This window comes from Coregonus clupeaformis, unplaced genomic scaffold (genome assembly GCF_020615455.1).
Source record: "Coregonus clupeaformis isolate EN_2021a unplaced genomic scaffold, ASM2061545v1 scaf0045, whole genome shotgun sequence".
Lineage (NCBI taxonomy): Eukaryota > Metazoa > Chordata > Actinopteri > Salmoniformes > Salmonidae > Coregonus > Coregonus clupeaformis.
The window spans coordinates 719,426-739,900 of record NW_025533500.1 but is presented as its reverse complement, the minus strand read 5'-3'; the positions used below and the strand labels follow the sequence as shown (position 1 = coordinate 739,900).

Below are 20,475 nucleotides of genomic sequence, written 5' to 3'. Positions count from 1 at the left end.
CATTGGCCAGGAGCCCATAGGACAGCGTTTTCCATTGGCCAGGAGCCCATAGGACAGCGTTTTCCATTGGCCAGGAGCCCATAAGACAGCGTTTTCCATTGGCCAGGAGCCCATAGGACAGCGTTTTCCATTGGCCAGAGCCCATAGGACAGCGTTTTCCATTGGCCAGGAGCCCATAGGACAGCGTTTTCCATTGGCCAGGAGCCCATAGGACAGCGTTTTCCATTGGCCAGGAGCCCATAGGACAGCGTTTTCCATTGGCCAGAGCCCATAGGACAGCGTTTTCCATTGGCCAGAGCCCATAGGACAGCGTTTCCATTGGCCAGGAGCCCACAGGACAGCTTTTCCATTGGCCAGGAGCCCATAGGACAGCGTTTTCCATTGGCCAGGAGCCCATAGGACAGCTTTTCCATTGGCCAGGAGCCCATAGGACAGCGTTTTCCATTGGCCAGGAGCCCATAGGACAGCGTTTTCCATTGGCCAGGAGCCCATAGGACAGCGTTTTCCATTGGCCAGGAGCCCATAGGACAGCGTTTTCCATTGGCCAGGAGCCCATAGGACAGCGTTTTCCATTGGCCAGGAGCCCATAGGACAGCGTTTTCCATTGGCCAGGAGCCCATAGGACAGCGTTTTCCATTGGCCAGGAGCCCATAGGACAGCTTTTCCATTGGCCAGGAGCCCATAGGATAGCGTTTCCATTGGCCAGGAGCCCATAAGACAGCGTTTTCCATTGGCCAGGAGCCCATAGGACAGCTTTTCCATTGGCCAGGAGCCCATAGGACAGCGTTGTCCATTATTGGCCAGGAGCCCATAGGACAGCTTTGCCCCATAACATTGGCCAGGAGCCCATAGGACAGCTTTCCATTGGCCAGGGCCCATAGGACAGCTTTTCCATTGGCCAGGAGCCCATAGGACAGCGTTTTCATTGGCCAGAGCCCATAAGACAGCGTTGGCCAGAGCCCATAGGACAGCTTTCCATTGGCCAGAGCCCATTACCAGCTTTCCATTGGCCAGGAGCCCATAGGACAGCGTTTTCCATTGGCCAGGAGCCCATAGGACAGCGTTTTCCATTGGCCGCAGAGGAGCCCATGAACAGCGTTTTCCATTGGCCAGGAGCCCATAGGACAGCTGGTTTTCCATTGGCCAGGAGCTTTCCATTGGCCAGGAGCCCATCGCTATTGGCCAGGAGCCCATAAGACAGCGTTTACTTGGCCAGAGCCCATAGGATAGCGTTTTCCATTGGCCAGGAGCCCATAGGACAGCGTTTTCCATTGGCCAGGAGCCCATAGGATAGCGTTTTCCATTGGCCAGGAGCCCATGGACAGCGTTTTCCATTGGCCAGGAGCCCATAGGACAGCGTTTTCCATTGGCCAGGAGCCCATAGGACAGCTTTTCCATTGGCCAGGAGCCCATAGGACAGCGTTTTCCATTGGCCAGGAGCCCATAGGACAGCGTTTTCCATTGGCCAGGAGCCCATAGGACAGCGTTTCCATTGGCCAGGAGCCCATGGGACAGCTTTTCCATTGGCCAGGAGCCCATAAGACAGCGTTTTCCATTGGCCAGGAGCCCATAGGACAGCGTTTTCCATTGGCCAGGAGCCCATAGGACAGCGTTTCCATTGGCCAGAGCCCATAGGACAGCGTTTTCCATTGGCCAGGAGCCCATAGGACAGCGTTTTCCATTGGCCAGGAGCCCATAGGACAGCGTTTTCCATTGGCCAGGAGCCCATAGGACAGCGTTTTCCATTGGCCAGGAGCCCATAGGACAGCGTTTCCATTGGCCAGGAGCCCATAGGACAGCGTTTTCCATTGGCCAGGAGCCCATAGGACAGCGTTTTCCATTGGCCAGGAGCCCATAGGACAGCGTTTTCCATTGGCCAGGAGCCCATAGGACAGCTTTTCCATTGGCCAGGAGCCCATAGGACAGCGTTTTCCATTGGCCAGGAGCCCATAGGACAGCGTTTTCCATTGGCCAGGAGCCCATAGGACAGCGTTTTCCATTGGCCAGGAGCCCATAGGACAGCGTTTTCCATTGGCCAGGAGCCCATAGGACAGCGTTTTCCATTGGCCAGGAGCCCATAGGACAGCGTTTTCCATTGGCCAGGAGCCCATAGGACAGCGTTTTCCATTGGCCAGGAGCCCATAGGACAGCGTTTTCCATTGGCCAGGAGCCCATAGGACAGCGTTTTCCATTGGCCAGGAGCCCATAGGACAGCGTTTTCCATTGGCCAGGAGCCCATAGGACAGCGTTTTCCATTGGCCAGGAGCCCATAGGACAGCGTTTTCCATTGGCCAGGAGCCCATAGGACAGCGTTTTCCATTGGCCAGGAGCCCATAGGACAGCGTTTTCCATTGGCCAGGAGCCCATAGGACAGCGTTTTCCATTGGCCAGGAGCCCATAGGACAGCGTTTTCCATTGGCCAGGAGCCCATAGGACAGCGTTTTCCATTGGCCAGGAGCCCATAAGACAGCGTTTTCCATTGGCCAGGAGCCCATAGGACAGCGTTTTCCATTGGCCAGGAGCCCATAGGACAGCGTTTTCCATTGGCCAGGAGCCCATAGGACAGCGTTTTCCATTGGCCAGGAGCCCATAGGACAGCGTTTTCCATTGGCCAGGAGCCCATAGGACAGCGTTTTCCATTGGCCAGGAGCCCATAGGACAGCGTTTTCCATTGGCCAGGAGCCCATAGGACAGCGTTTTCCATTGGCCAGGAGCCCATAGGACAGCGTTTTCCATTGGCCAGGAGCCCATAGGACAGCGTTTTCCATTGGCCAGGAGCCCATAGGACAGCGTTTTCCATTGGCCAGGAGCCCATAGGACAGCGTTTTCCATTGGCCAGGAGCCCATAGGACAAGCGTTTTCCATTGGCCAGGAGCCCATAGGACAGCGTTTTCCATTGGCCAGGAGCCCATAGGACAGCGTTTTCCATTGGCCAGGAGCCCATAGGACAGCGTTTTCCATTGGCCAGGAGCCCATAGGACAGCGTTTTCCATTGGCCAGGAGCCCATAGGACAGCGTTTTCCATTGGCCAGGAGCCCATAGGACAGCGTTTTCCATTGGCCAGAGCCCATAGGACAGCGTTTCCATTGGCCAGGAGCCCATAGGACAGCGTTTTCCATTGGCCAGGAGCCCATAGGACAGCGTTTTCCATTGGCCAGAAGCCCATAGGACAGCGTTTTCCATTGGCCAGGAGCCCATAGGACAGCGTTTTCCATTGGCCAGGAGCCCATAGGACAGCGTTTTCCATTGGCCAGGAGCCCATAGGACAGCGTTTTCCATTGGCCAGGAGCCCATAGGACAGCGTTTTCCATTGGCCAGGAGCCCATAGGACAGCGTTTTCCATTGGCCAGGAGCCCATAGGACAGCGTTTTCCATTGGCCAGGAGCCCATAGGACAGCGTTTTCCATTGGCCAGGAGCCCATAGGACAGCGTTTTCCATTGGCCAGGGAGCCCATAGGACAGCGTTTTCCATTGGCCAGGAGCCCATAGGACAGCGTTTTCCATTGGCCAGGAGCCCATAGGGACAGCGTTTTCCATTGGCCAGGAGCCCATAGGACAGCGTTTTCCATTGGCCAGGAGCCCATAGGACAGCGTTTTCCATTGGCCAGGAGCCCATAGGACAGCGTTTTCCATTGGCCAGGAGCCCATAGGACAGCCTTTTCCATTGGCCAGGAGCCCATAGGACAGCGTTTTCCATTGGCCAGGAGCCCATAGGACAGCGTTTTCCATTGGCCAGGAGCCCATAGGACAGCGTTTTCCATTGGCCAGGAGCCCATAGGACAGGCGTTTTCCATTGGCCAGGAGCCCATAGGACAGCGTTTTCCATTGGCCAGGAGCCCATAGGACAGCGTTTTCCATTGGCCAGGAGCCCATAGGACAGCGTTTTCCATTGGCCAGGAGCCCATAGGACAGCGTTTTCCATTGGCCAGGAGCCCATAGGACAGCGTTTTCCATTGGCCAGGAGCCCATAGGACAGCGTTTTCCATTGGCCAGAGCCCATAGGACAGCGTTTCCATTGGCCAGGAGCCCATAGGACAGCGTTTTCCATTGGCCAGGAGCCCATAGGACAGCGTTTTCCATTGGCCAGGAGCCCATAGGACAGCGTTTTCCATTGGCCAGGAGCCCATAGGACAGCGTTTTCCATTGGCCAGGAGCCCATAGGACAGCGTTTTCCATTGGCCAGAGCCCATAGGACAGCGTTTTCCATTGGCCAGGAGCCCATAGGACAGCGTTTTCCATTGGCCAGGAGCCCATAGGACAGCGTTTTCCATTGGCCAGGAGCCCATAGGACAGCGTTTTCCATTGGCCAGGAGCCCATAGGACAGCGTTTTCCATTGGCCAGGAGCCCATAGGACAGCGTTTTCCATTGGCCAGGAGCCCATAGGACAGCGTTTTCCATTGGCCAGGAGCCCATAGGACAGCGTTTTCCATTGGCCAGGAGCCCATAGGACAGCGTTTTCCATTGGCCAGAGCCCAGGGACAGCGTTTTCCATTGGCCAGGAGCCCATAGGACAGCTTTCCATTGGCCAGGAGCCCATAGGACAGCGTTTTCCATTGGCCAGGAGCCCATAGAACAGCGTTTTCCATTGGCCAGGAGCCCATAGGACAGCGTTTTCCATTGGCCAGGAGCCCATAGGACAGCGTTTCCATTGGCCAGGAGCCCATAGGACAGCTTTTCCATTGGCCAGGAGCCCATAGGACAGCGTTTTCCATTGGCCAGGAGCCCATAGGACAGCGTTTTCCATTGGCCAGGAGCCCATAGGACAGCGTTTTCCATTGGCCAGGAGCCCATAGGACAGCGTTTTCCATTGGCCAGGAGCCCATAGGACAGCAGTTTTCCATTGGCCAGGAGCCCCATAGGACAGCGTTTTCCATTGGCCAGGAGCCCATAGGACAGCGTTTTCCATTGGCCAGGAGCCCATAGGACAGCGTTTTCCATTGGCCAGGAGCCCATAGGACAGCGTTTTCCATTGGCCAGGAGCCCATAGGACAGCGTTTTCCATTGGCCAGGAGCCCATAGGACAGCGTTTTCCATTGGCCAGGAGCCCATAGGACAGCGTTTTCCATTGGCCAGGAGCCCATAGGACAGCGTTTTCCATTGGCCAGAGCCCATAGGACAGCGTTTTCCATTGGCCAGGAGCCCATAGGACAGCTTTTCATTGGCCAGGAGCCCATAGGACAGCTTTTCCATTGGCCAGGAGCCCATAGGACAGCGTTTTCCATTGGCCAGGAGCCCATAGGACAGCGTTTTCCATTGGCCAGGAGCCCATAGGACAGCGTTTTCCATTGGCCAGAGCCCATAGGACAGCGTTTTCCATTGGCCAGGAGCCCATGGGACAGCGTTTTCCATTGGCCAGGAGCCCATAGGACAGCGTTTTCCATTGGCCAGGAGCCCATAGGACAGCGTTTTCCATTGGCCAGGAGCCCATAGGACAGCGTTTTCCATTGGCCAGGAGCCCATAGGACAGCGTTTTCCATTGGCCAGGAGCCCATAGGACAGCGTTTTCCATTGGCCAGGAGCCCATAGGACAGCTTTTTCCATTGGCCAGGAGCCCATAGGACAGCGTTTTCCATTGGCCAGGAGCCCATAGGACAGCGTTTTCCATTGGCCAGGAGCCCATAGGACAGCGTTTTCCATTGGCCAGAGCCCATGGGACAGCGTTTTCCATTGGCCAGGAGCCCATAGGACAGCGTTTTCCATTGGCCAGGAGCCCATAGGACAGCGTTTTCCATTGGCCAGAGCCCATAGGACAGCGTTTTCCATTGGCCAGGAGCCCATAGGACAGCGTTTTCCATTGGCCAGGAGCCCATAGGACAGCGTTTTCCATTGGCCAGGAGCCCATAGAGACAGCGTTTTCCATTGGCCAGGAGCCCATAGGACAGCGTTTTCCATTGGCCAGGAGCCCATAGGACAGCGTTTTCCATTGGCCAGGAGCCCATAGGACAGCGTTTTCCATTGGCCAGGAGCCCATAGGACAGCGTTTTCCATTGGCCAGGAGCCCATAGGACAGCGTTTTCCATTGGCCAGGAGCCCATAGGACAGCGTTTTCCATTGGCCAGGAGCCCATAGGACAGCGTTTTCCATTGGCCAGGAGCCCATAGGACAGCGTTTTCCATTGGCCAGGAGCCCATAGGACAGCGTTTTCCATTGGCCAGGAGCCCATAGGACAGCGTTTTCCATTGGCCAGGAGCCCATAGGATAGAATTGGCCAGGAGCCCATAAGACAGAATTGGCCAGGAGCCCATAAGATAGAATTGGCCAGGAGCCCATAAGATAGAATTGGCCAGGAGCCCATAAGACAGAATTGGCCAGGAGCCCATAAGATAGAATTGGCCAGGAGCCCATAAGATAGAATTGGCCAGGAGCCCATAGGACAGAATTGGCCAGGAGCCCATAAGATAGAATTGGCCAGGAGCCCATAAGATAGAATTGGCCAGGAGCCCATAGGACAGAATTGGACAGGAGCCCATAAGATAGAATTGGCCAGGAGCCCATAAGATAGAATTGGCCAGGAGCCCATAAGATAGAATTGGCCAGGAGCCCATAGGACAGAATTGGCCAGGAGCCCATAAGATAGAATTGGCCAGGAGCCCATAAGATAGAATTGGCCAGGAGCCCATAGGACAGAATTGGCCAGGAGCCCATAAGATAGAATTGGCCAGGAGCCCATAAGATAGAATTGGCCAGGAGCCCATAAGATATAATTGGCCAGGAGCCCATAAGACAGAATTGGCCAGGAGCCCATAAGATAGAATTGGCCAGGAGCCCATAAGATAGAATTGGCCAGGAGCCCATAGGACAGAATTGGCCAGGAGCCCATAAGATAGAATTGGCCAGGAGCCCATAAGATAGAATTGGCCAGGAGCCCATAAGATAGAATTGGCCAGGAGCCCATAAGATAGAATTGGCCAGGAGCCCATAAGATAGAATTGGCCAGGAGCCCATAAGATAGAATTGGCCAGGAGCCCATAGGACAGAATTGGCCAGGAGCCCATAAGATATAATTGGCCAGGAGCCCATAAGATAGAATTGGCCAGGAGCCCATAAGACAGAATTGACCAGGAGCCCATAAGATAGAATTGGCCAGGAGCCCATAAGACAGAATTGGCCAGGAGCCCATAAGACAGAATTGGCCAGGAGCCCATAAGATAGAATTGGCCAGGAGCCCATAAGATAGAATTGGCCAGGAGCCCATAGGACAGAATTGGCCAGGAGCCCATAAGATAGAATTGGCCAGGAGCCCATAAGATAGAATTGGCCAGGAGCCCATAGGACAGAATTGGCCAGGAGCCCATAAGATAGAATTTGCCAGGAGCCCATAAGATAGAATTGGCCAGGAGCCCATAGGACAGAATTGGCCAGGAGCCCATAAGATAGAATTGGCCAGGAGCCCATAAGATAGAATTGGCCAGGAGCCCATAAGATAGAATTGGCCAGGAGCCCATAGGACAGAATTGGCCAGGAGCCCATAAGATAGAATTGGCCAGGAGCCCATAAGATAGAATTGGCCAGGAGCCCATAGGACAGAATTGGCCAGGAGCCCATAAGACAGAATTGGCCAGGAGCCCATAAGATAGAATTGGCCAGGAGCCCATAAGATAGAATTGGCCAGGAGCCCATAGGACAGAATTGGCCAGGTGCGTGTGGGGAGGGTACGGGTGCGTGTAGGGAGGGCAATGTTCGGGTGCGTGTAGGGAAGAGTGCGAGGTGCGTGGGGAGGGTACGGGTGCGTGGGGGGAGGGTACGAGTGCGTGTGGGGGAGGAGTGACGGGTGCGTGGGGGCAGGGGATGCGGGTGCGTGTGGGGAGGGTGCACGGGTGCGTGTGGGGAGGGTGCGGGTGCGTGTGGGGGAGGGTACGGGTGCGTGGGGGAGGTGCAGGTGCGTGGGGGAGGGTGCGGGTGCGTGGGGGGAGGGTACGGGTGCGTGGGGGGAGGGTACGGGTGCGTGGGGGGAGGGTGCAGGGTGCGTGGGGGGAGGGTACGGGTGCGTGGGGGAGTACGGGTGCGTGTGGGGGAGGGTACGGGTGCGTGGGGGGAGGTGCGTGCGTGGGGGGAGGGTACGGGTGCGTGTAGGGAGGGTACGGGTGCGTGTAGGGAGGGTACGGGTGCGTGGAGGGAGGGTACGGGTGCGTGTGGGGAGGGTACGGGTGGGTGTGGGGAGGGTACGGGTGCGTGTGGGGGAGGGTACGGGTGCGTGGGGGGAGGGTACGGGTGGGTGTGGGGAGGGTACGGGTGCGTGTGGGGAGGGTGTGGGTGAAGGGTACGGGTGCGTGTGGGGAGGGTGCACGTGCGTGTGGGGGAGGGTACGGGTGCGTGGGGGAGGGTGCGGGTGCGTGTGGGGAGGGTACGGGTGCGTGGGGAGAGGATGCGGGTGCGTGTGGGGGAGGGTACGGGTGCGTGTGGGGGAGGGTACGGGTGCGTGTGGGGAGGGTACAGGTGCGTGTGGGGGAGGGTACGGGTGCGTGTGGGGAGGGTGCGGGGTGCGTGGGGGAGGGTACGAGTGCGTGGGGGGAGGGTGCGGTGCGTGTGGGGAGGGTGCGGGTGCGTGTGGGGGAGGGTACGGGTGCGTGTGGGGAGGGTACGGGTGCGTGTGGGGAGGGTACGGGTGGGTGTGGGGAGGGTACGGGTGCGTGTGGGGAGGGTACGGGTGCGTGTGGGGAGGTGCGGGTGCGTGTGGGGAGGGTGCACGGGTGCGTGTGGGGAGGGTACGGGTGCGTGGGGGGAGGGTACGGGTGCGTGGAGGGAGGGTACGGGTGCGTGGAGGGAGGGTACGGGTGCGTGTAGGGAGGGTACGGTGCGTGTGGAGGGTGCAGGTGGGTGTAGGGAGGGTACGGTGCGTGGAGGGAGGGTACGGGTGCGTGGAGGGAGGGTACGGGTGCGTGTAGGGAGGGTACGGGTGGGTGGAGGGAGGGTACGGGTGGGTGTAGGGAGAGTACAGGGTGCGTGTAGGGAGGGTGCGGGTGGGTGTAGGGGAGGGTACGGGTGCGTGGAGGGAGGGTACGGGTGCGTGTAGGGGAGGGTACGGGTGCGTGTAGGGAGGGTACGGGTGGGTGTAGGGAGGGTACGGGTGGGTGTAGGGAGGAGTGCGGGTGCGTGGAGGGAGGGTACGGGTGCGTGTAGGAGGGTGCAGGGTGCGTGTAGGGGAGGGTACGGGTGCGTGGAGGGAGGGTACGGGTGCGTGTAGGGAGGGTACGGGTGCGTGTAGGGAGGGTACGGGTGGGTGGAGGGAGGGTGCGTGGAGGGAGGGTACGGGTGCGTGTAGGGAGGGTACGGGTGCGTGTAGGGAGGTGCACGGGTGCGTGTAGGGAGGGTACGGGTGCGTGTAGGGAGGGTACTGGGTGGGTGTAGGGAGGACGGGTGCGTGTGGAGGGAGGGTGCAGGGTGCGGGTGTAGGGAGGGTACGGGTGGGTGTAGGGAGGGTACGGGTGGGTGGAAGGGAGGGTACGGGTGCGTGGAGGGAGGGTACGGGTGCGTGTAGGGGAGGGTACGGGTGCGTGTAGGGAGGAGTGCGGGTGGGTGGAGGGAGGGTACGGGTGCGTGTAGGGAGGTACGGGTGCGTGTAGGGAGGGTACGGGTGCGTGGAGGGAGGGTGCAGGGTGCGTGTAGGGGAGGGTGCGGTGCGTGGAGGGAGGTGTACGGGTGCGTGTAGGGAGGGTACGGGTGGGTGGAGGGAGGGATGCAGTGCGTGGAGGGAGGGTACGGGTGCGTGTAGGGAGGGTACGGGGTGCGTGTGAGGGAGGGTACGGGTGCGTGGAGGGAGGGTACGGGTGCGTGGAGGGAGGGTACGGGTGCGTGTAGGGAGGGTACGGGTGCGTGTAGGGGAGGGTACGGGTGCGTGGAGGGGAGGGTACGGGTGCGTGGGGGAGGGTACGGGTGCGTGTGGAGGGAGGTACGGGTGCGTGTGGGAGGGTACGGGTGCGTGGGGGGAGGGTACGGGTGCGTGGAGGGAGGGTACGGGTGCGTGTAGGGAGGGTACGGGTGGGTGTAGGGAGGGTACGGGTGCGTGGAGGGAGGGTACGGGTGCGTGGGGGGAGGGTACGGGTGGGTGTAGGGAGGGTACGGGTGCGTGTAGGGAGGGTACGGGTGCGTGTAGGGAGGGTACGGGTGCGTGTAGGGGAGGGTACGGGTGCGTGTAGGGAGGGTGCGGGTGCGTGTAGGGGAGGGTACGGGTGCGTGTAGGGAGGGTACGGGTGCGTGGAGGAGGGTACGGGTGGGTGTAGGGAGGGTACGGGTGCGTGGAGGGAGGGTACGGGTGCGTGGGGGGAGGGTACGGGTGCGTGGAGGGAGGGTACGGGTGCGTGGGGGGAGAGGCCACAGAAGGCCATGTCTGTTTTCCTTCACCCTACTGGGACTCGCATTCTTCTTTACCAAGTCCCTTTCGGGGTTGAGACCCTTACTATGACTTACTCAAAATTAAACTTAATATTTGATTTGATAAAAAAAAAGACACACAGACACCACCCACACACACAGACACCACCCACACAGACACCACACACACAGACACCACACACACACACACACACACACCACACACACAGACACCACACACACAGACACCACACACACAGACACCACACACACACACAAACACCACAGACACAAACACCACACACACAGACACCACACACACAGACACCACACACACACACACACACACACACCACACACACAGACACCACACACACAGTGTGTCTATTGGCAAGCCCCCAGACAAGGAGCATGTGCCGTAGAAGGACCAGACAGAGACATCATGGATTTAGTATAAATATTTAAAATATTTTATAAGCCATCATAGAAATCTCTCGACACTCAAAAGCAAAAAGCAATCAATTACAAAAATCTTACTAAAGAACTCGAATCAAGTCAGTCCAAATCAATCTCAATATTGACCACAAAAGATGTACATATTCAAATTGATTTTAAAATGGTTTTGCATGCAGATTTTGACAGATATGAAAGGTCTATCTCAACAGTGAGAAGCCTTGTGTAAAGTATGTGGAGGCATTAGTTAGTCCAGTACAGATAGAATGTTACACTACAATCCATCATTGGAACGTTCATGGCACTACACCACCACTGTTTCCATTTGTTCAGAAAGCACCTTGGCAATACCGGCATGGCGGCAGGCAGAACACACATATAGTACTATTGCACAAACTACAGTCAGTATTACTTAAGGTGATATGAAATATATCTCTCTCTCTGTCTCTCTCTCTGTCTCTCTCTCTGTCTCTCTCTCTGTCTCTCTCTCTGTCTCTCTCTCTCTCTCTCTCTCTCTCTCTCTCTCTCTCTCTTGTCTCTCTCTCTCTGTCTCTCTCTCTCTCTGTCTCTCTCTCTCTCTCTCTGTCTCTCTCTCTCTCTCTCTGTCTCTCTCTCTCTCTCTCTCTCTCTCTCTCTCTCTGTCTCTCTCTCTCTCTCTGCTCTCTCGCTCTCTCTCTCTCTGTCTCTCTCTCTCTCTCTCTCTCTCTCTCTCTCTCTCTGTGTGTCATTCAGCTCTCTCTCACAACACGATACACAACAATGACAGGTAACACTGTGGAGCTCCACGTCATGTGTTCCAGTCACCGGTGTCAAAACCAACCAAACGACCAGACCCTATCTCCTCGTTTCATAGTGCACTACTTTGGACCAGAGCCACACCTCCAGATGGTCTTCCATCATCATCTTTGTCCCGCTACCCACAATGCTTCAGCAGAGGGTCTTGAGCGCCCCGGAGGCACAGAGCAGCGTCTGCATGTGGTAGGGGGGCGGAGACACCAGATCCTCCTCCACCGCTTGCTCCGCCCTGAAACTGAACGGCTGGAAGGGGACCTTCTTCTTCAGGATCTGGCCGATGCCCATAGAGGGGAACTTACTGCCACGGTCCTGGGGGCTGTCTGGCTCAATGCTGCCCCCAATGGACGGAGGAATGAACGCAGATGACGGGTTGAGGGGACTGAAGGCTGATTTGGGCGGGGAAAAGGCTGAGCCTCCCGGGGGGCTGCCGAAGATGCTAGGGGGGCTACCGCTGGTGTCAGAGCCGCACCAGTCACCCGAGTTAGAGGAGGACTTTTTGGGCTGGGGGTTGACAATGAGGACAGGGGGGCTGGGGATAGTCGCCTTTTTTAGGTAGGAGGAATCAGGGTGGAAGGCCGAGACGTGTCGCGGAGGAGAGAAGGTCCCATTGGTCAGTTTGTACCAGGGCGTGGCCGAGGCAGGAACCACGACGTCGTCAATTGGCTCAGCTTTGGAGAGGGAGTCGTAGGAGTGCATGCCGATTGGAGAAGGAGCCGGGGGGGCGGGGATGTGGTCTGGGCTGGTATTGGCTGCCTGGAGGGTTTCTAGGCGCCTGATTGGCTGTGGCATGTGGGGGAATAGGGGGTGGATCTCCAGGTATTCCATGGAGGACGAGGCGACGGTGCCGGACGGGGCGAGAGGAGAGGCGCGGTGGAAGTTACCTGTCACCGCTCGCAGCAGACCTGAGAGAGATGGAGAGGAGAGAGAGGAGAGAGAAAAGTGTTATCCTCTGGGCTGACATGTATCCACACAACGGTGGTCTTTATACCCTAAAATAACACCAATCAGTCCATGACATCACACAACCCAGATAATGTTGTTTTATCTGTCTCTCTCACCCAGTGCTAACCCTATCTAATTATGCTCTGAACGTGACACTCTGACATCTTCTCCCTTCATCTGCCTCTGAGAACAATAGAGAACAGTACAGAACAGTTCAGCTAGTCTCAGTGTTCAGCTGGTCTCAGGGTTCAGCTGGTCTCAGGGTTCAGCTGGTCTCAGGGTTCAGCTGGTCTCAGGGTTCAGCTGGTCTCAGGGTTCAGCTGGTCTCAGGGTTCAGCTGGTCTCAGGGTTCAGCTGGTCTCAGGGGTTCAGCTGGTCTCAGGGGTTTAGCTGGTCTCAGGGTTCAGCTGGTCTCAGTGTTCAGCTGGTCTCAGGGTTCAGCTGGTCTCAGGGTTCAGCTGGTCTCAGGGTTCAGCTGGTCTCAGGGTTCAGCTGGTCTCAGGGTTTAGCTGGTCTCAGGGTTCAGCTGGTCTCAGGGTTCAGCTGGTCTCAGTGTTCAGCTGGTCTCAGGGTTCAGCTGGTCTCAGGGTTCAGCTGGTCTCAGGGTTCAGCTGGTCTCAGGGTTCAGCTGGTCTCAGGGTTCAGCTGGTCTCAGTGTTCAGCTGGTCTCAGTGTGAATGTGACGTTATCTCTCTAAGTGTCATGATGTTCTCTCTGATAGTCAGAGCTATTTTAGGACCAGACATGAGGGAAATTATGAAATGTAACTGAACTTGTGGGATACATTGTTGTTGTTGCACACACACACACACACACACACACACACTGTTTTCTAGTGATTAAAGAATCAGGGTGAGTATGTATGGTAGCCGTCTTTCCTCAAACAGTTTCTTCTTTGTTACATAAGTACACACAGGGTCAACAGCCTCGTTAATGGAGGTGGTGTGACTTGATGAACGTCAGAGAGAGAGAGAACAGCCTAGTTAATGGAGGTGGTGTGACTTGATGAACGTCAGAGAGAGAGAGAACAGCCTCGTTAATGGAGGTGGTGTGACTTGATGAACGTCAGAGAGAGAGAGAACAGCCTAGTTAATAGGAGGTGGTGTGACTTGATGAACGTCAGAGAGAGAGAGAACAGCCTAGTTAATTGAGGTGGTGTGACTTGATGAACGTCAGAGAGAGAGAGAACAGCCTAGTTAATGGAGGTGGTGTGACTTGATGAACGTCAGAGAGAGAGAGAACAGCCTCAGTTAATGGAGGTGGTGTGACTTGATGAACGTCAGAGAGAGAGAGAACAGCCTACGTTAATGGAGGTGGTGTGACTTGATGAACGTCAGAGAGAGAGAGAACAGCCTAGTTAATTGAGGTGGTGTGACTTGATGAACGTCAGAGAGAGAGAGAACAGCCTAGTTAATTGAGGTGGTGTGACTTGATGAACGTCAGAGAGAGAGAGAACAGCCTAGTTAATGGAGGTGGTGTGACTTGATGAACGTCAGAGAGAGAGAGAACAGCCTAGTTAATGGAGGTGGTGTGACTTGATGAACGTCAGAGAGAGAGAGAACAGCCTAGTTAATTGAGGTGGTGTGACTTGATGAACGTCAGAGAGAGAGAGAACAGCCTAGTTAATTGAGGTGGTGTGACTTGATGAACGTCAGAGAGAGAGAGAACAGCCTAGTTAATTGAGGTGGTGTGACTTGATGAACGTCAGAGAGAGAGAGAACAGCCTAGTTAATTGAGGTGGTGTGACTTGATGAACGTCAGAGAGAGAGAGAACAGCCTAGTTAATTGAGGTGGTGTGACTTGATGAACGCCAGAGAGAGAGAGAACAGCCTAGTTAATGGAGGTGGTGTGACTTGATGAACGTCAGAGAGAGAGAGAACAGCCTAGTTAATTGAGGTGGTGTGACTTGATGAACGTCAGAGAGAGAGAAACAGCCTAGTTAATTGAGGTGGTGTGACTTGATGAACGTCAGAGAGAGAGAGAACAGCCTAGTTAATTGAGGTGGTGTGACTTGATGAACGTCAGAGAGAGAGAGAACAGCCTAGTTAATTGAGGTGGTGTGACTTGATGAACGTCAGAGAGAGAGAGAACAGCCTAGTTAATTGAGGTGGTGTGACTTGATGAACGTCAGAGAGAGAGAGAACAGCCTAGTTAATTGAGGTGGTGTGACTTGATGAACGTCAGAGAGAGAGAGAACAGCCTAGTTAATTGAGGTGGTGTGACTTGATGAACGTCAGAGAGAGAGAGAACAGCCTAGTTAATTGAGGTGGTGTGACTTGATGAACGTCAGAGAGAGAGAGAACAGCCTAGTTAATTGAGGTGGTGTGACTTGATGAACGTCAGAGAGAGAGAGAACAGCCTAGTTAATTGAGGTGGTGTGACTTGATGAACGTCAGAGAGAGAGAGAACAGCCTAGTTAATGGAGGTGGTGTGACTTGATGAACGTCAGAGAGAGAGAGAACAGCCTAGTTAATTGAGGTGGTGTGACTTGATGAACGTCAGAGAGAGAGAGAACAGCCTAGTTAATTGAGGTGGTGTGACTTGATGAACGTCAGAGAGAGAGAGAACAGCCTAGTTAATTGAGGTGGTGTGACTTGATGAACGTCAGAGAGAGAGAGAACAGCCTAGTTAATTGAGGTGGTGTGACTTGATGAACGTCAGAGAGAGAGAGAACAGCCTAGTTAATTGAGGTGGTGTGACTTGATGAACGTCAGAGAGAGAGAGAACAGCCTAGTTAATTGAGGTGGTGTGACTTGATGAACGTCAGAGAGAGAGAGAACAGCCTAGTTAATTGAGGTGGTGTGACTTGATGAACGTCAGAGAGAGAGAGAACAGCCTAGTTAATTGAGGTGGTGTGACTTGATGAACGTCAGAGAGAGAGAGAACAGCCTAGTTAATTGAGGTGGTGTGACTTGATGAACGTCAGAGAGAGAGAGAACAGCCTAGTTAATTGAGGTGGTGTGACTTGATGAACGTCAGAGAGAGAGAGAACAGCCTAGTTAATGGAGGTGGTGTGACTTGATGAACGTCAGAGAGAGAGAGAACAGCCTAGTTAATTGAGGTGGTGTGACTTGATGAACGTCAGAGAGAGAGAGAACAGCCTAGTTAATTGAGGTGGTGTGACTTGATGAACGTCAGAGAGAGAGAGAACAGCCTAGTTAATTGAGGTGGTGTGACTTGATGAACGTCAGAGAGAGAGAGAACAGCCTAGTTAATGGAGGTGGTGTGACTTGATGAACGTCAGAGAGAGAGAGAACAGCCTAGTTAATGGAGGTGGTGTGACTTGATGAACGTCAGAGAGAGAGAGAACAGCCTAGTTAATTGAGGTGGTGTGACTTGATGAACGTCAGAGAGAGAGAGAACAGCCTAGTTAATTGAGGTGGTGTGACTTGATGAACGTCAGAGAGAGAGAGAACAGCCTAGTTAATTGAGGTGGTGTGACTTGATGAACGTCAGAGAGAGAGAGAACAGCCTAGTTAATTGAGGTGGTGTGACTTGATGAACGTCAGAGAGAGAGAGAACAGCCTAGTTAATTGAGGTGGTGTGACTTGATGAACGTCAGAGAGAGAGAGAACAGCCTAGTTAATTGTGGTGTGACTTGATGAACGTCAGAGAGAGAGAGAACAGCCTAGTTAATGGAGGTGGTGTGACTTGATGAACGTCAGAGAGAGAGAGAACAGCCTAGTTAATGGAGGTGGTGTGACTTGATGAACGTCAGAGAGAGAGAGAACAGCCTAGTTAATTGAGGTGGTGTGACTTGATGAACGTCAGAGAGAGAGAGAACAGCCTAGTTAATTGAGGTGGTGTGACTTGATGAACGTCAGAGAGAGAGAGAACAGCCTAGTTAATGGAGGTGGTGTGACTTGATGAACGTCAGAGAGAGAGAGAACAGCCTAGTTAATTGAGGTGGTGTGACTTGATGAACGTCAGAGAGAGAGAGAACAGCCTAGTTAATTGAGGTGGTGTGACTTGATGAACGTCAGAGAGAGAGAACAGCCTAGTTAATTGAGGTGGTGTGACTTGATGAACGTCAGAGAGAGAGAGAACAGCCTAGTTAATTGAGGTGGTGTGACTTGATGAACGTCAGAGAGAGAGAGAACAGCCTAGTTAATTGTGGTGTGACTTGATGAACGTCAGAGAGAGAGAGAACAGCCTAGTTAATTGAGGTGGTGTGACTTGATGAACGTCAGAGAGAGAGAGAACAGCCTAGTTAATTGAGGTGGTGTGACTTGGATGAACGTCAGAGAGAGAGAGAACAGCCTAGTTAATTGAGGTGGTGTGACTTGATGAACGTCAGAGAGAGAGAGAACAGCCTAGTTAATTGAGGTGGTGTGACTTGATGAACGTCAGAGAGAGAGAGAACAGCCTAGTTAATTGAGGTGGTGTGACTTGATGAACGTCAGAGAGAGAGAGAACAGCCTAGTTAATTGAGGTGGTGTGACTTGATGAACGTCAGAGAGAGAGAGAACAGCCTAGTTAATTGAGGTGGTGTGACTTGATGAACGTCAGAGAGAGAGAGAACAGCCTAGTTAATTGAGGTGGTGTGACTTGATGAACGTCAGAGAGAGAGAACAGCCTAGTTAATTGAGGAGGTGTGACTTGATGAACGTCAGAGAGAGAGAGAACAGCTTAGTTAATTGAGGTGGTGTGACTTGATGAACGTCAGAGAGAGAGAGAACAGCCTAGTTAATTGAGGTGGTGTGACTTGATGGACGTCAGAGAGAGAGAGAACAGCCTAGTTAATTGAGGTGGTGTGACTTGATGAACGTCAGAGAGAGAGAGAACAGCCTAGTTAATTGAGGTGGTGTGACTTGATGAACGTCAGAGAGAGAGAGAACAGCCTAGTTAATTGAGGTGGTGTGACTTGATGAACGTCAGAGAGAGAGAGAACAGCCTAGTTAATTGAGGTGGTGTGACTTGATGAACGTCAGAGAGAGAGAGAGAGAGAGGTAACGATAGATTAGTAGAGAGCAGGATGCAAAGAGAGGGGTGGAACAATATGAGCGAGGGAAAGAGGGAGAGATATTTTGGCCTAAGTTAATTGGGTCAATGGAGGAGTGTGACTTGTGCCTCTAGGGAGTGAGAGGCTGCACCCTGAACAAGCCTGCACAGATTTTAACACTACCTCATCAACTCAGCTATCTCAGATCACCGTCTTCTCTCTAGTAAAATATAATATGCTGTGCATGTCTAGTCCTTTGGGTACCTGGGACTGAGTTCTCTGGCTGAGTTCTCTGGCTGAGTTCTCTGGCTGAGTTCTCTGGCTGAGCTCTCTGGCTGAGTTCTCTGGCTGAGTTCTCTCTGTCAGACCAGGGATATTCAAATGTTACACAACGAGGTCTGGACTACTGCAGGGCCGCGTTCAGTACGTTTTTAAGTTCTGGAACGTTCAATTGAACGGAAACTGTGCTGTACTGAACGACCAGTTGAAAAATGGGGAGGGGTTGGGGAGCGCTGTCAACATGTCCGTTCTACAGGGACCTAGATGAATTCCTCGGCACACAGCCAGCCTCCTCCATGCCTCCTCCAGCCTCCTCCATGCCTCCTCCATGCCTCCTCCATGCCTCCTCCATGTCTCCTCCATGTCTCCTCCATGCCTCCTCCATGTCTCCTCCATGCCTCCTCCATGTCTCCTCCATGTCTCCTCCATGCCTCCTCCATGTCTCCTCCATGTCTCCTCCATGCCTCCTCCATGTCTCCTCCATGCCTCCTCCATGTCTCCTCCATGTCTCCTCCATGCCTCCTCCATGTCTCCTCCATGCCTCCTCCATGCCTCCTCCATGTCTCCTCCATGCCTCCTCCATGTCTCCTCCATGCCTCCTCCTCCATGCCTCCTCCATGCCTCCTCCATGCCTCCTCCATGTCTCCTCCATGTCTCCTCCATGCCTCCTCCTCCATGTCTCCTCCATGCCTCCTCCATGCCTCCTCCATGTCTCCTCCATGTCTCCTCCATGTCTCCTCCATGCCTCCTCCATGTCTCCTCCATGTCTCCTCCATGCCTCCTCCATGTCTCCTCCATGTCTCCTCCATGTCTCCCACTCCTCCATGCCTCCTCCATGCCTCCTCCATGCCTCCTCCATGTCTCCTCCATGCCTCCTCCATGTCTCCTCCATGCCTCCTCCATGTCTCCTCCATGCCTCCTCCATGTCTCCTCCCATGCCTCCTCCATGCCTCCTCCTCCATGTCTCCTCCATGTCTCCTCCATGCCTCCTCCATGCCTCCTCCATGTCTCCTCCATGTCTCCTCCATGTCTCCTCCATGTCTCCTCCATGCCTCCTCCATGTCTCCTCCATGCCTCCTCCATGCCTCCTCCATGTCTCCTCCATGCCTCCTCCATGCCTCCTCCATGTCTCCTCCATGTCTCCTCCATGCCTCCTCCATTTCTCCTCCATGCCTCCTCCATGTCTCCTCCATGTCTCCTCCATGTCTCCTCCATGCCTCCTCCATGCCTCCTCCATGCCTCCTCCATGTCTCCTCCATGTCTCCTCCATGCCTCCTCCATGCCTCCTCCATGTCTCCTCCATGCCTCCTCCATGTCTCCATCCTCCTCCATGCCTCCTCCATGTCTCCTCCATCCCTCCTCCATGCCTCCTCCATGTCTCCTCCATCCCTCCTCCATGCCTCCTCCATGTCTCCTCCATGTCTCCTCCATGTCTCCTCCATCCCTCCTCCATGCCTCCTCCATCCCTCCTCCATGCCTCCTCCATGCCTCCTCCATGTCTCCTCCATGTCTCCTCCATGCCTCCTCCATGCCTCCTCCATGCCTCCTCCATGCCTCCTCCATGTCTCCTCCATGTCTCCTCCATGTCTCCTCCATGCCTCCTCCATGTCTCCTCCATGTCTCCTCCATGCCTCCTCCATGCCTCCTCCATGTCTCCTCCATGCCTCCTCCATGCCTCCTCCATGCCTCCCCATTTTGTTGAGTCCGGCGACTGCAGCAGAAGAGCCAGTACTTTAATTCAGCTTTGTGTCATCGTAGCTAACAAAAGATGCCCGTACACTGATATGTTCTAATGTATTAGCCAGTCAGCTAGCTACCTATAAGTCATATGAATCGAAATGATCACTACTTCACTTTATTGTCTGCTAGCTGGCTGCTGACAAAGCTCATGTTTATAATGTTAACGATTGTTGCTAGCCTGTTTGTCAACTTGGCTTTTCACTCTCATCCAAATGCTTGTAATGACTAGGACCTAGTAAGCTATTTCACTACCTGACGTTGATTGCTAGCTGCTTGTTAACAAAAGTCACTGTTCATAGTGAATGTATCCTGTTTGGTAACTTTGCTTATCACTCTATCCCACACAGACTCTGATGAAGCAACCCCAGCCCTGTGTCCAGCAGCAACCCCTGGGCCCAGCAGCAACCCTATCTCTGTTCCCAGCAGCAACCCTATCCCTGAGCCCAGCAGCAACCCTAGCCACAAACAACGAGATCTGGAGTGGGAACAATGAGATCTGGAGTGGGAACAATGAGATCTGGAGTGGGAACAATGAGATCTGGAGTGGGAACAATGAGATCTGGAGTGGGAACAATGAGATCTGGAGTGGGAACAATGAGATCTGGAGTGGGAACAATGAGATCTTGAGTGGGAACAATGAGATCTGGAGTGGGAACAATGATATCTGGAGTGGGAACAATGATATCTGGAGTGGGAACATTGAGATCTTGAGTGGGAACAATGAGATCTGGAGTGGGAACAATGAGATCTGGAGTGGGAACAATGAGATCTGGAGTGGGAACAATGAGATCTGGAGTGGGAACAACGCAGCAATGAGGCTGCAAGGAAGAATGTAAGAGAGCGTTGTGAATTTGCTGTGTGGTCGCAAGAAAGGCTGTAGGAGGACGGAAGCTTGTGACCACCTTTTCTGGCATTATGGAGCGTAGGGTTGTGGGTTTGATTCCCACGGGGGGCCAGTACGAAAAATGTATGCATTCACTAACTGTAAGTCGCTCTGGATAAGAGCGTCTGC

The 20,475-nt window shown here is 54.2% G+C and overlaps 2 protein-coding genes across 2 annotated transcripts in view; both read right to left on the bottom strand.

Moving 5' to 3' along the window:
* Window positions 1-10,326, bottom strand: part of LOC123483186 (extensin-like) — a 29,417-nt gene extending 19,091 nt beyond the window's left edge. Inside the window, exon 1 of the mRNA XM_045212718.1 lies at window positions 7,726-10,326. Within this exon, the coding sequence (XP_045068653.1) occupies window positions 7,726-10,326 (2,601 nt within the window). The remainder of the gene's footprint in view (window positions 1-7,725) is intronic.
* Window positions 10,327-11,491: 1,165 nt separating this feature from the next.
* Window positions 11,492-20,475, bottom strand: part of LOC121556274 (hormonally up-regulated neu tumor-associated kinase homolog A-like) — a 73,528-nt gene continuing 64,544 nt past the window's right edge. Inside the window, exon 10 of the mRNA XM_041870174.2 lies at window positions 11,492-12,462. Coding sequence (XP_041726108.1) covers window positions 11,693-12,462 — 770 coding nt within the window. The 3' untranslated portion in view covers window positions 11,492-11,692. The remainder of the gene's footprint in view (window positions 12,463-20,475) is intronic.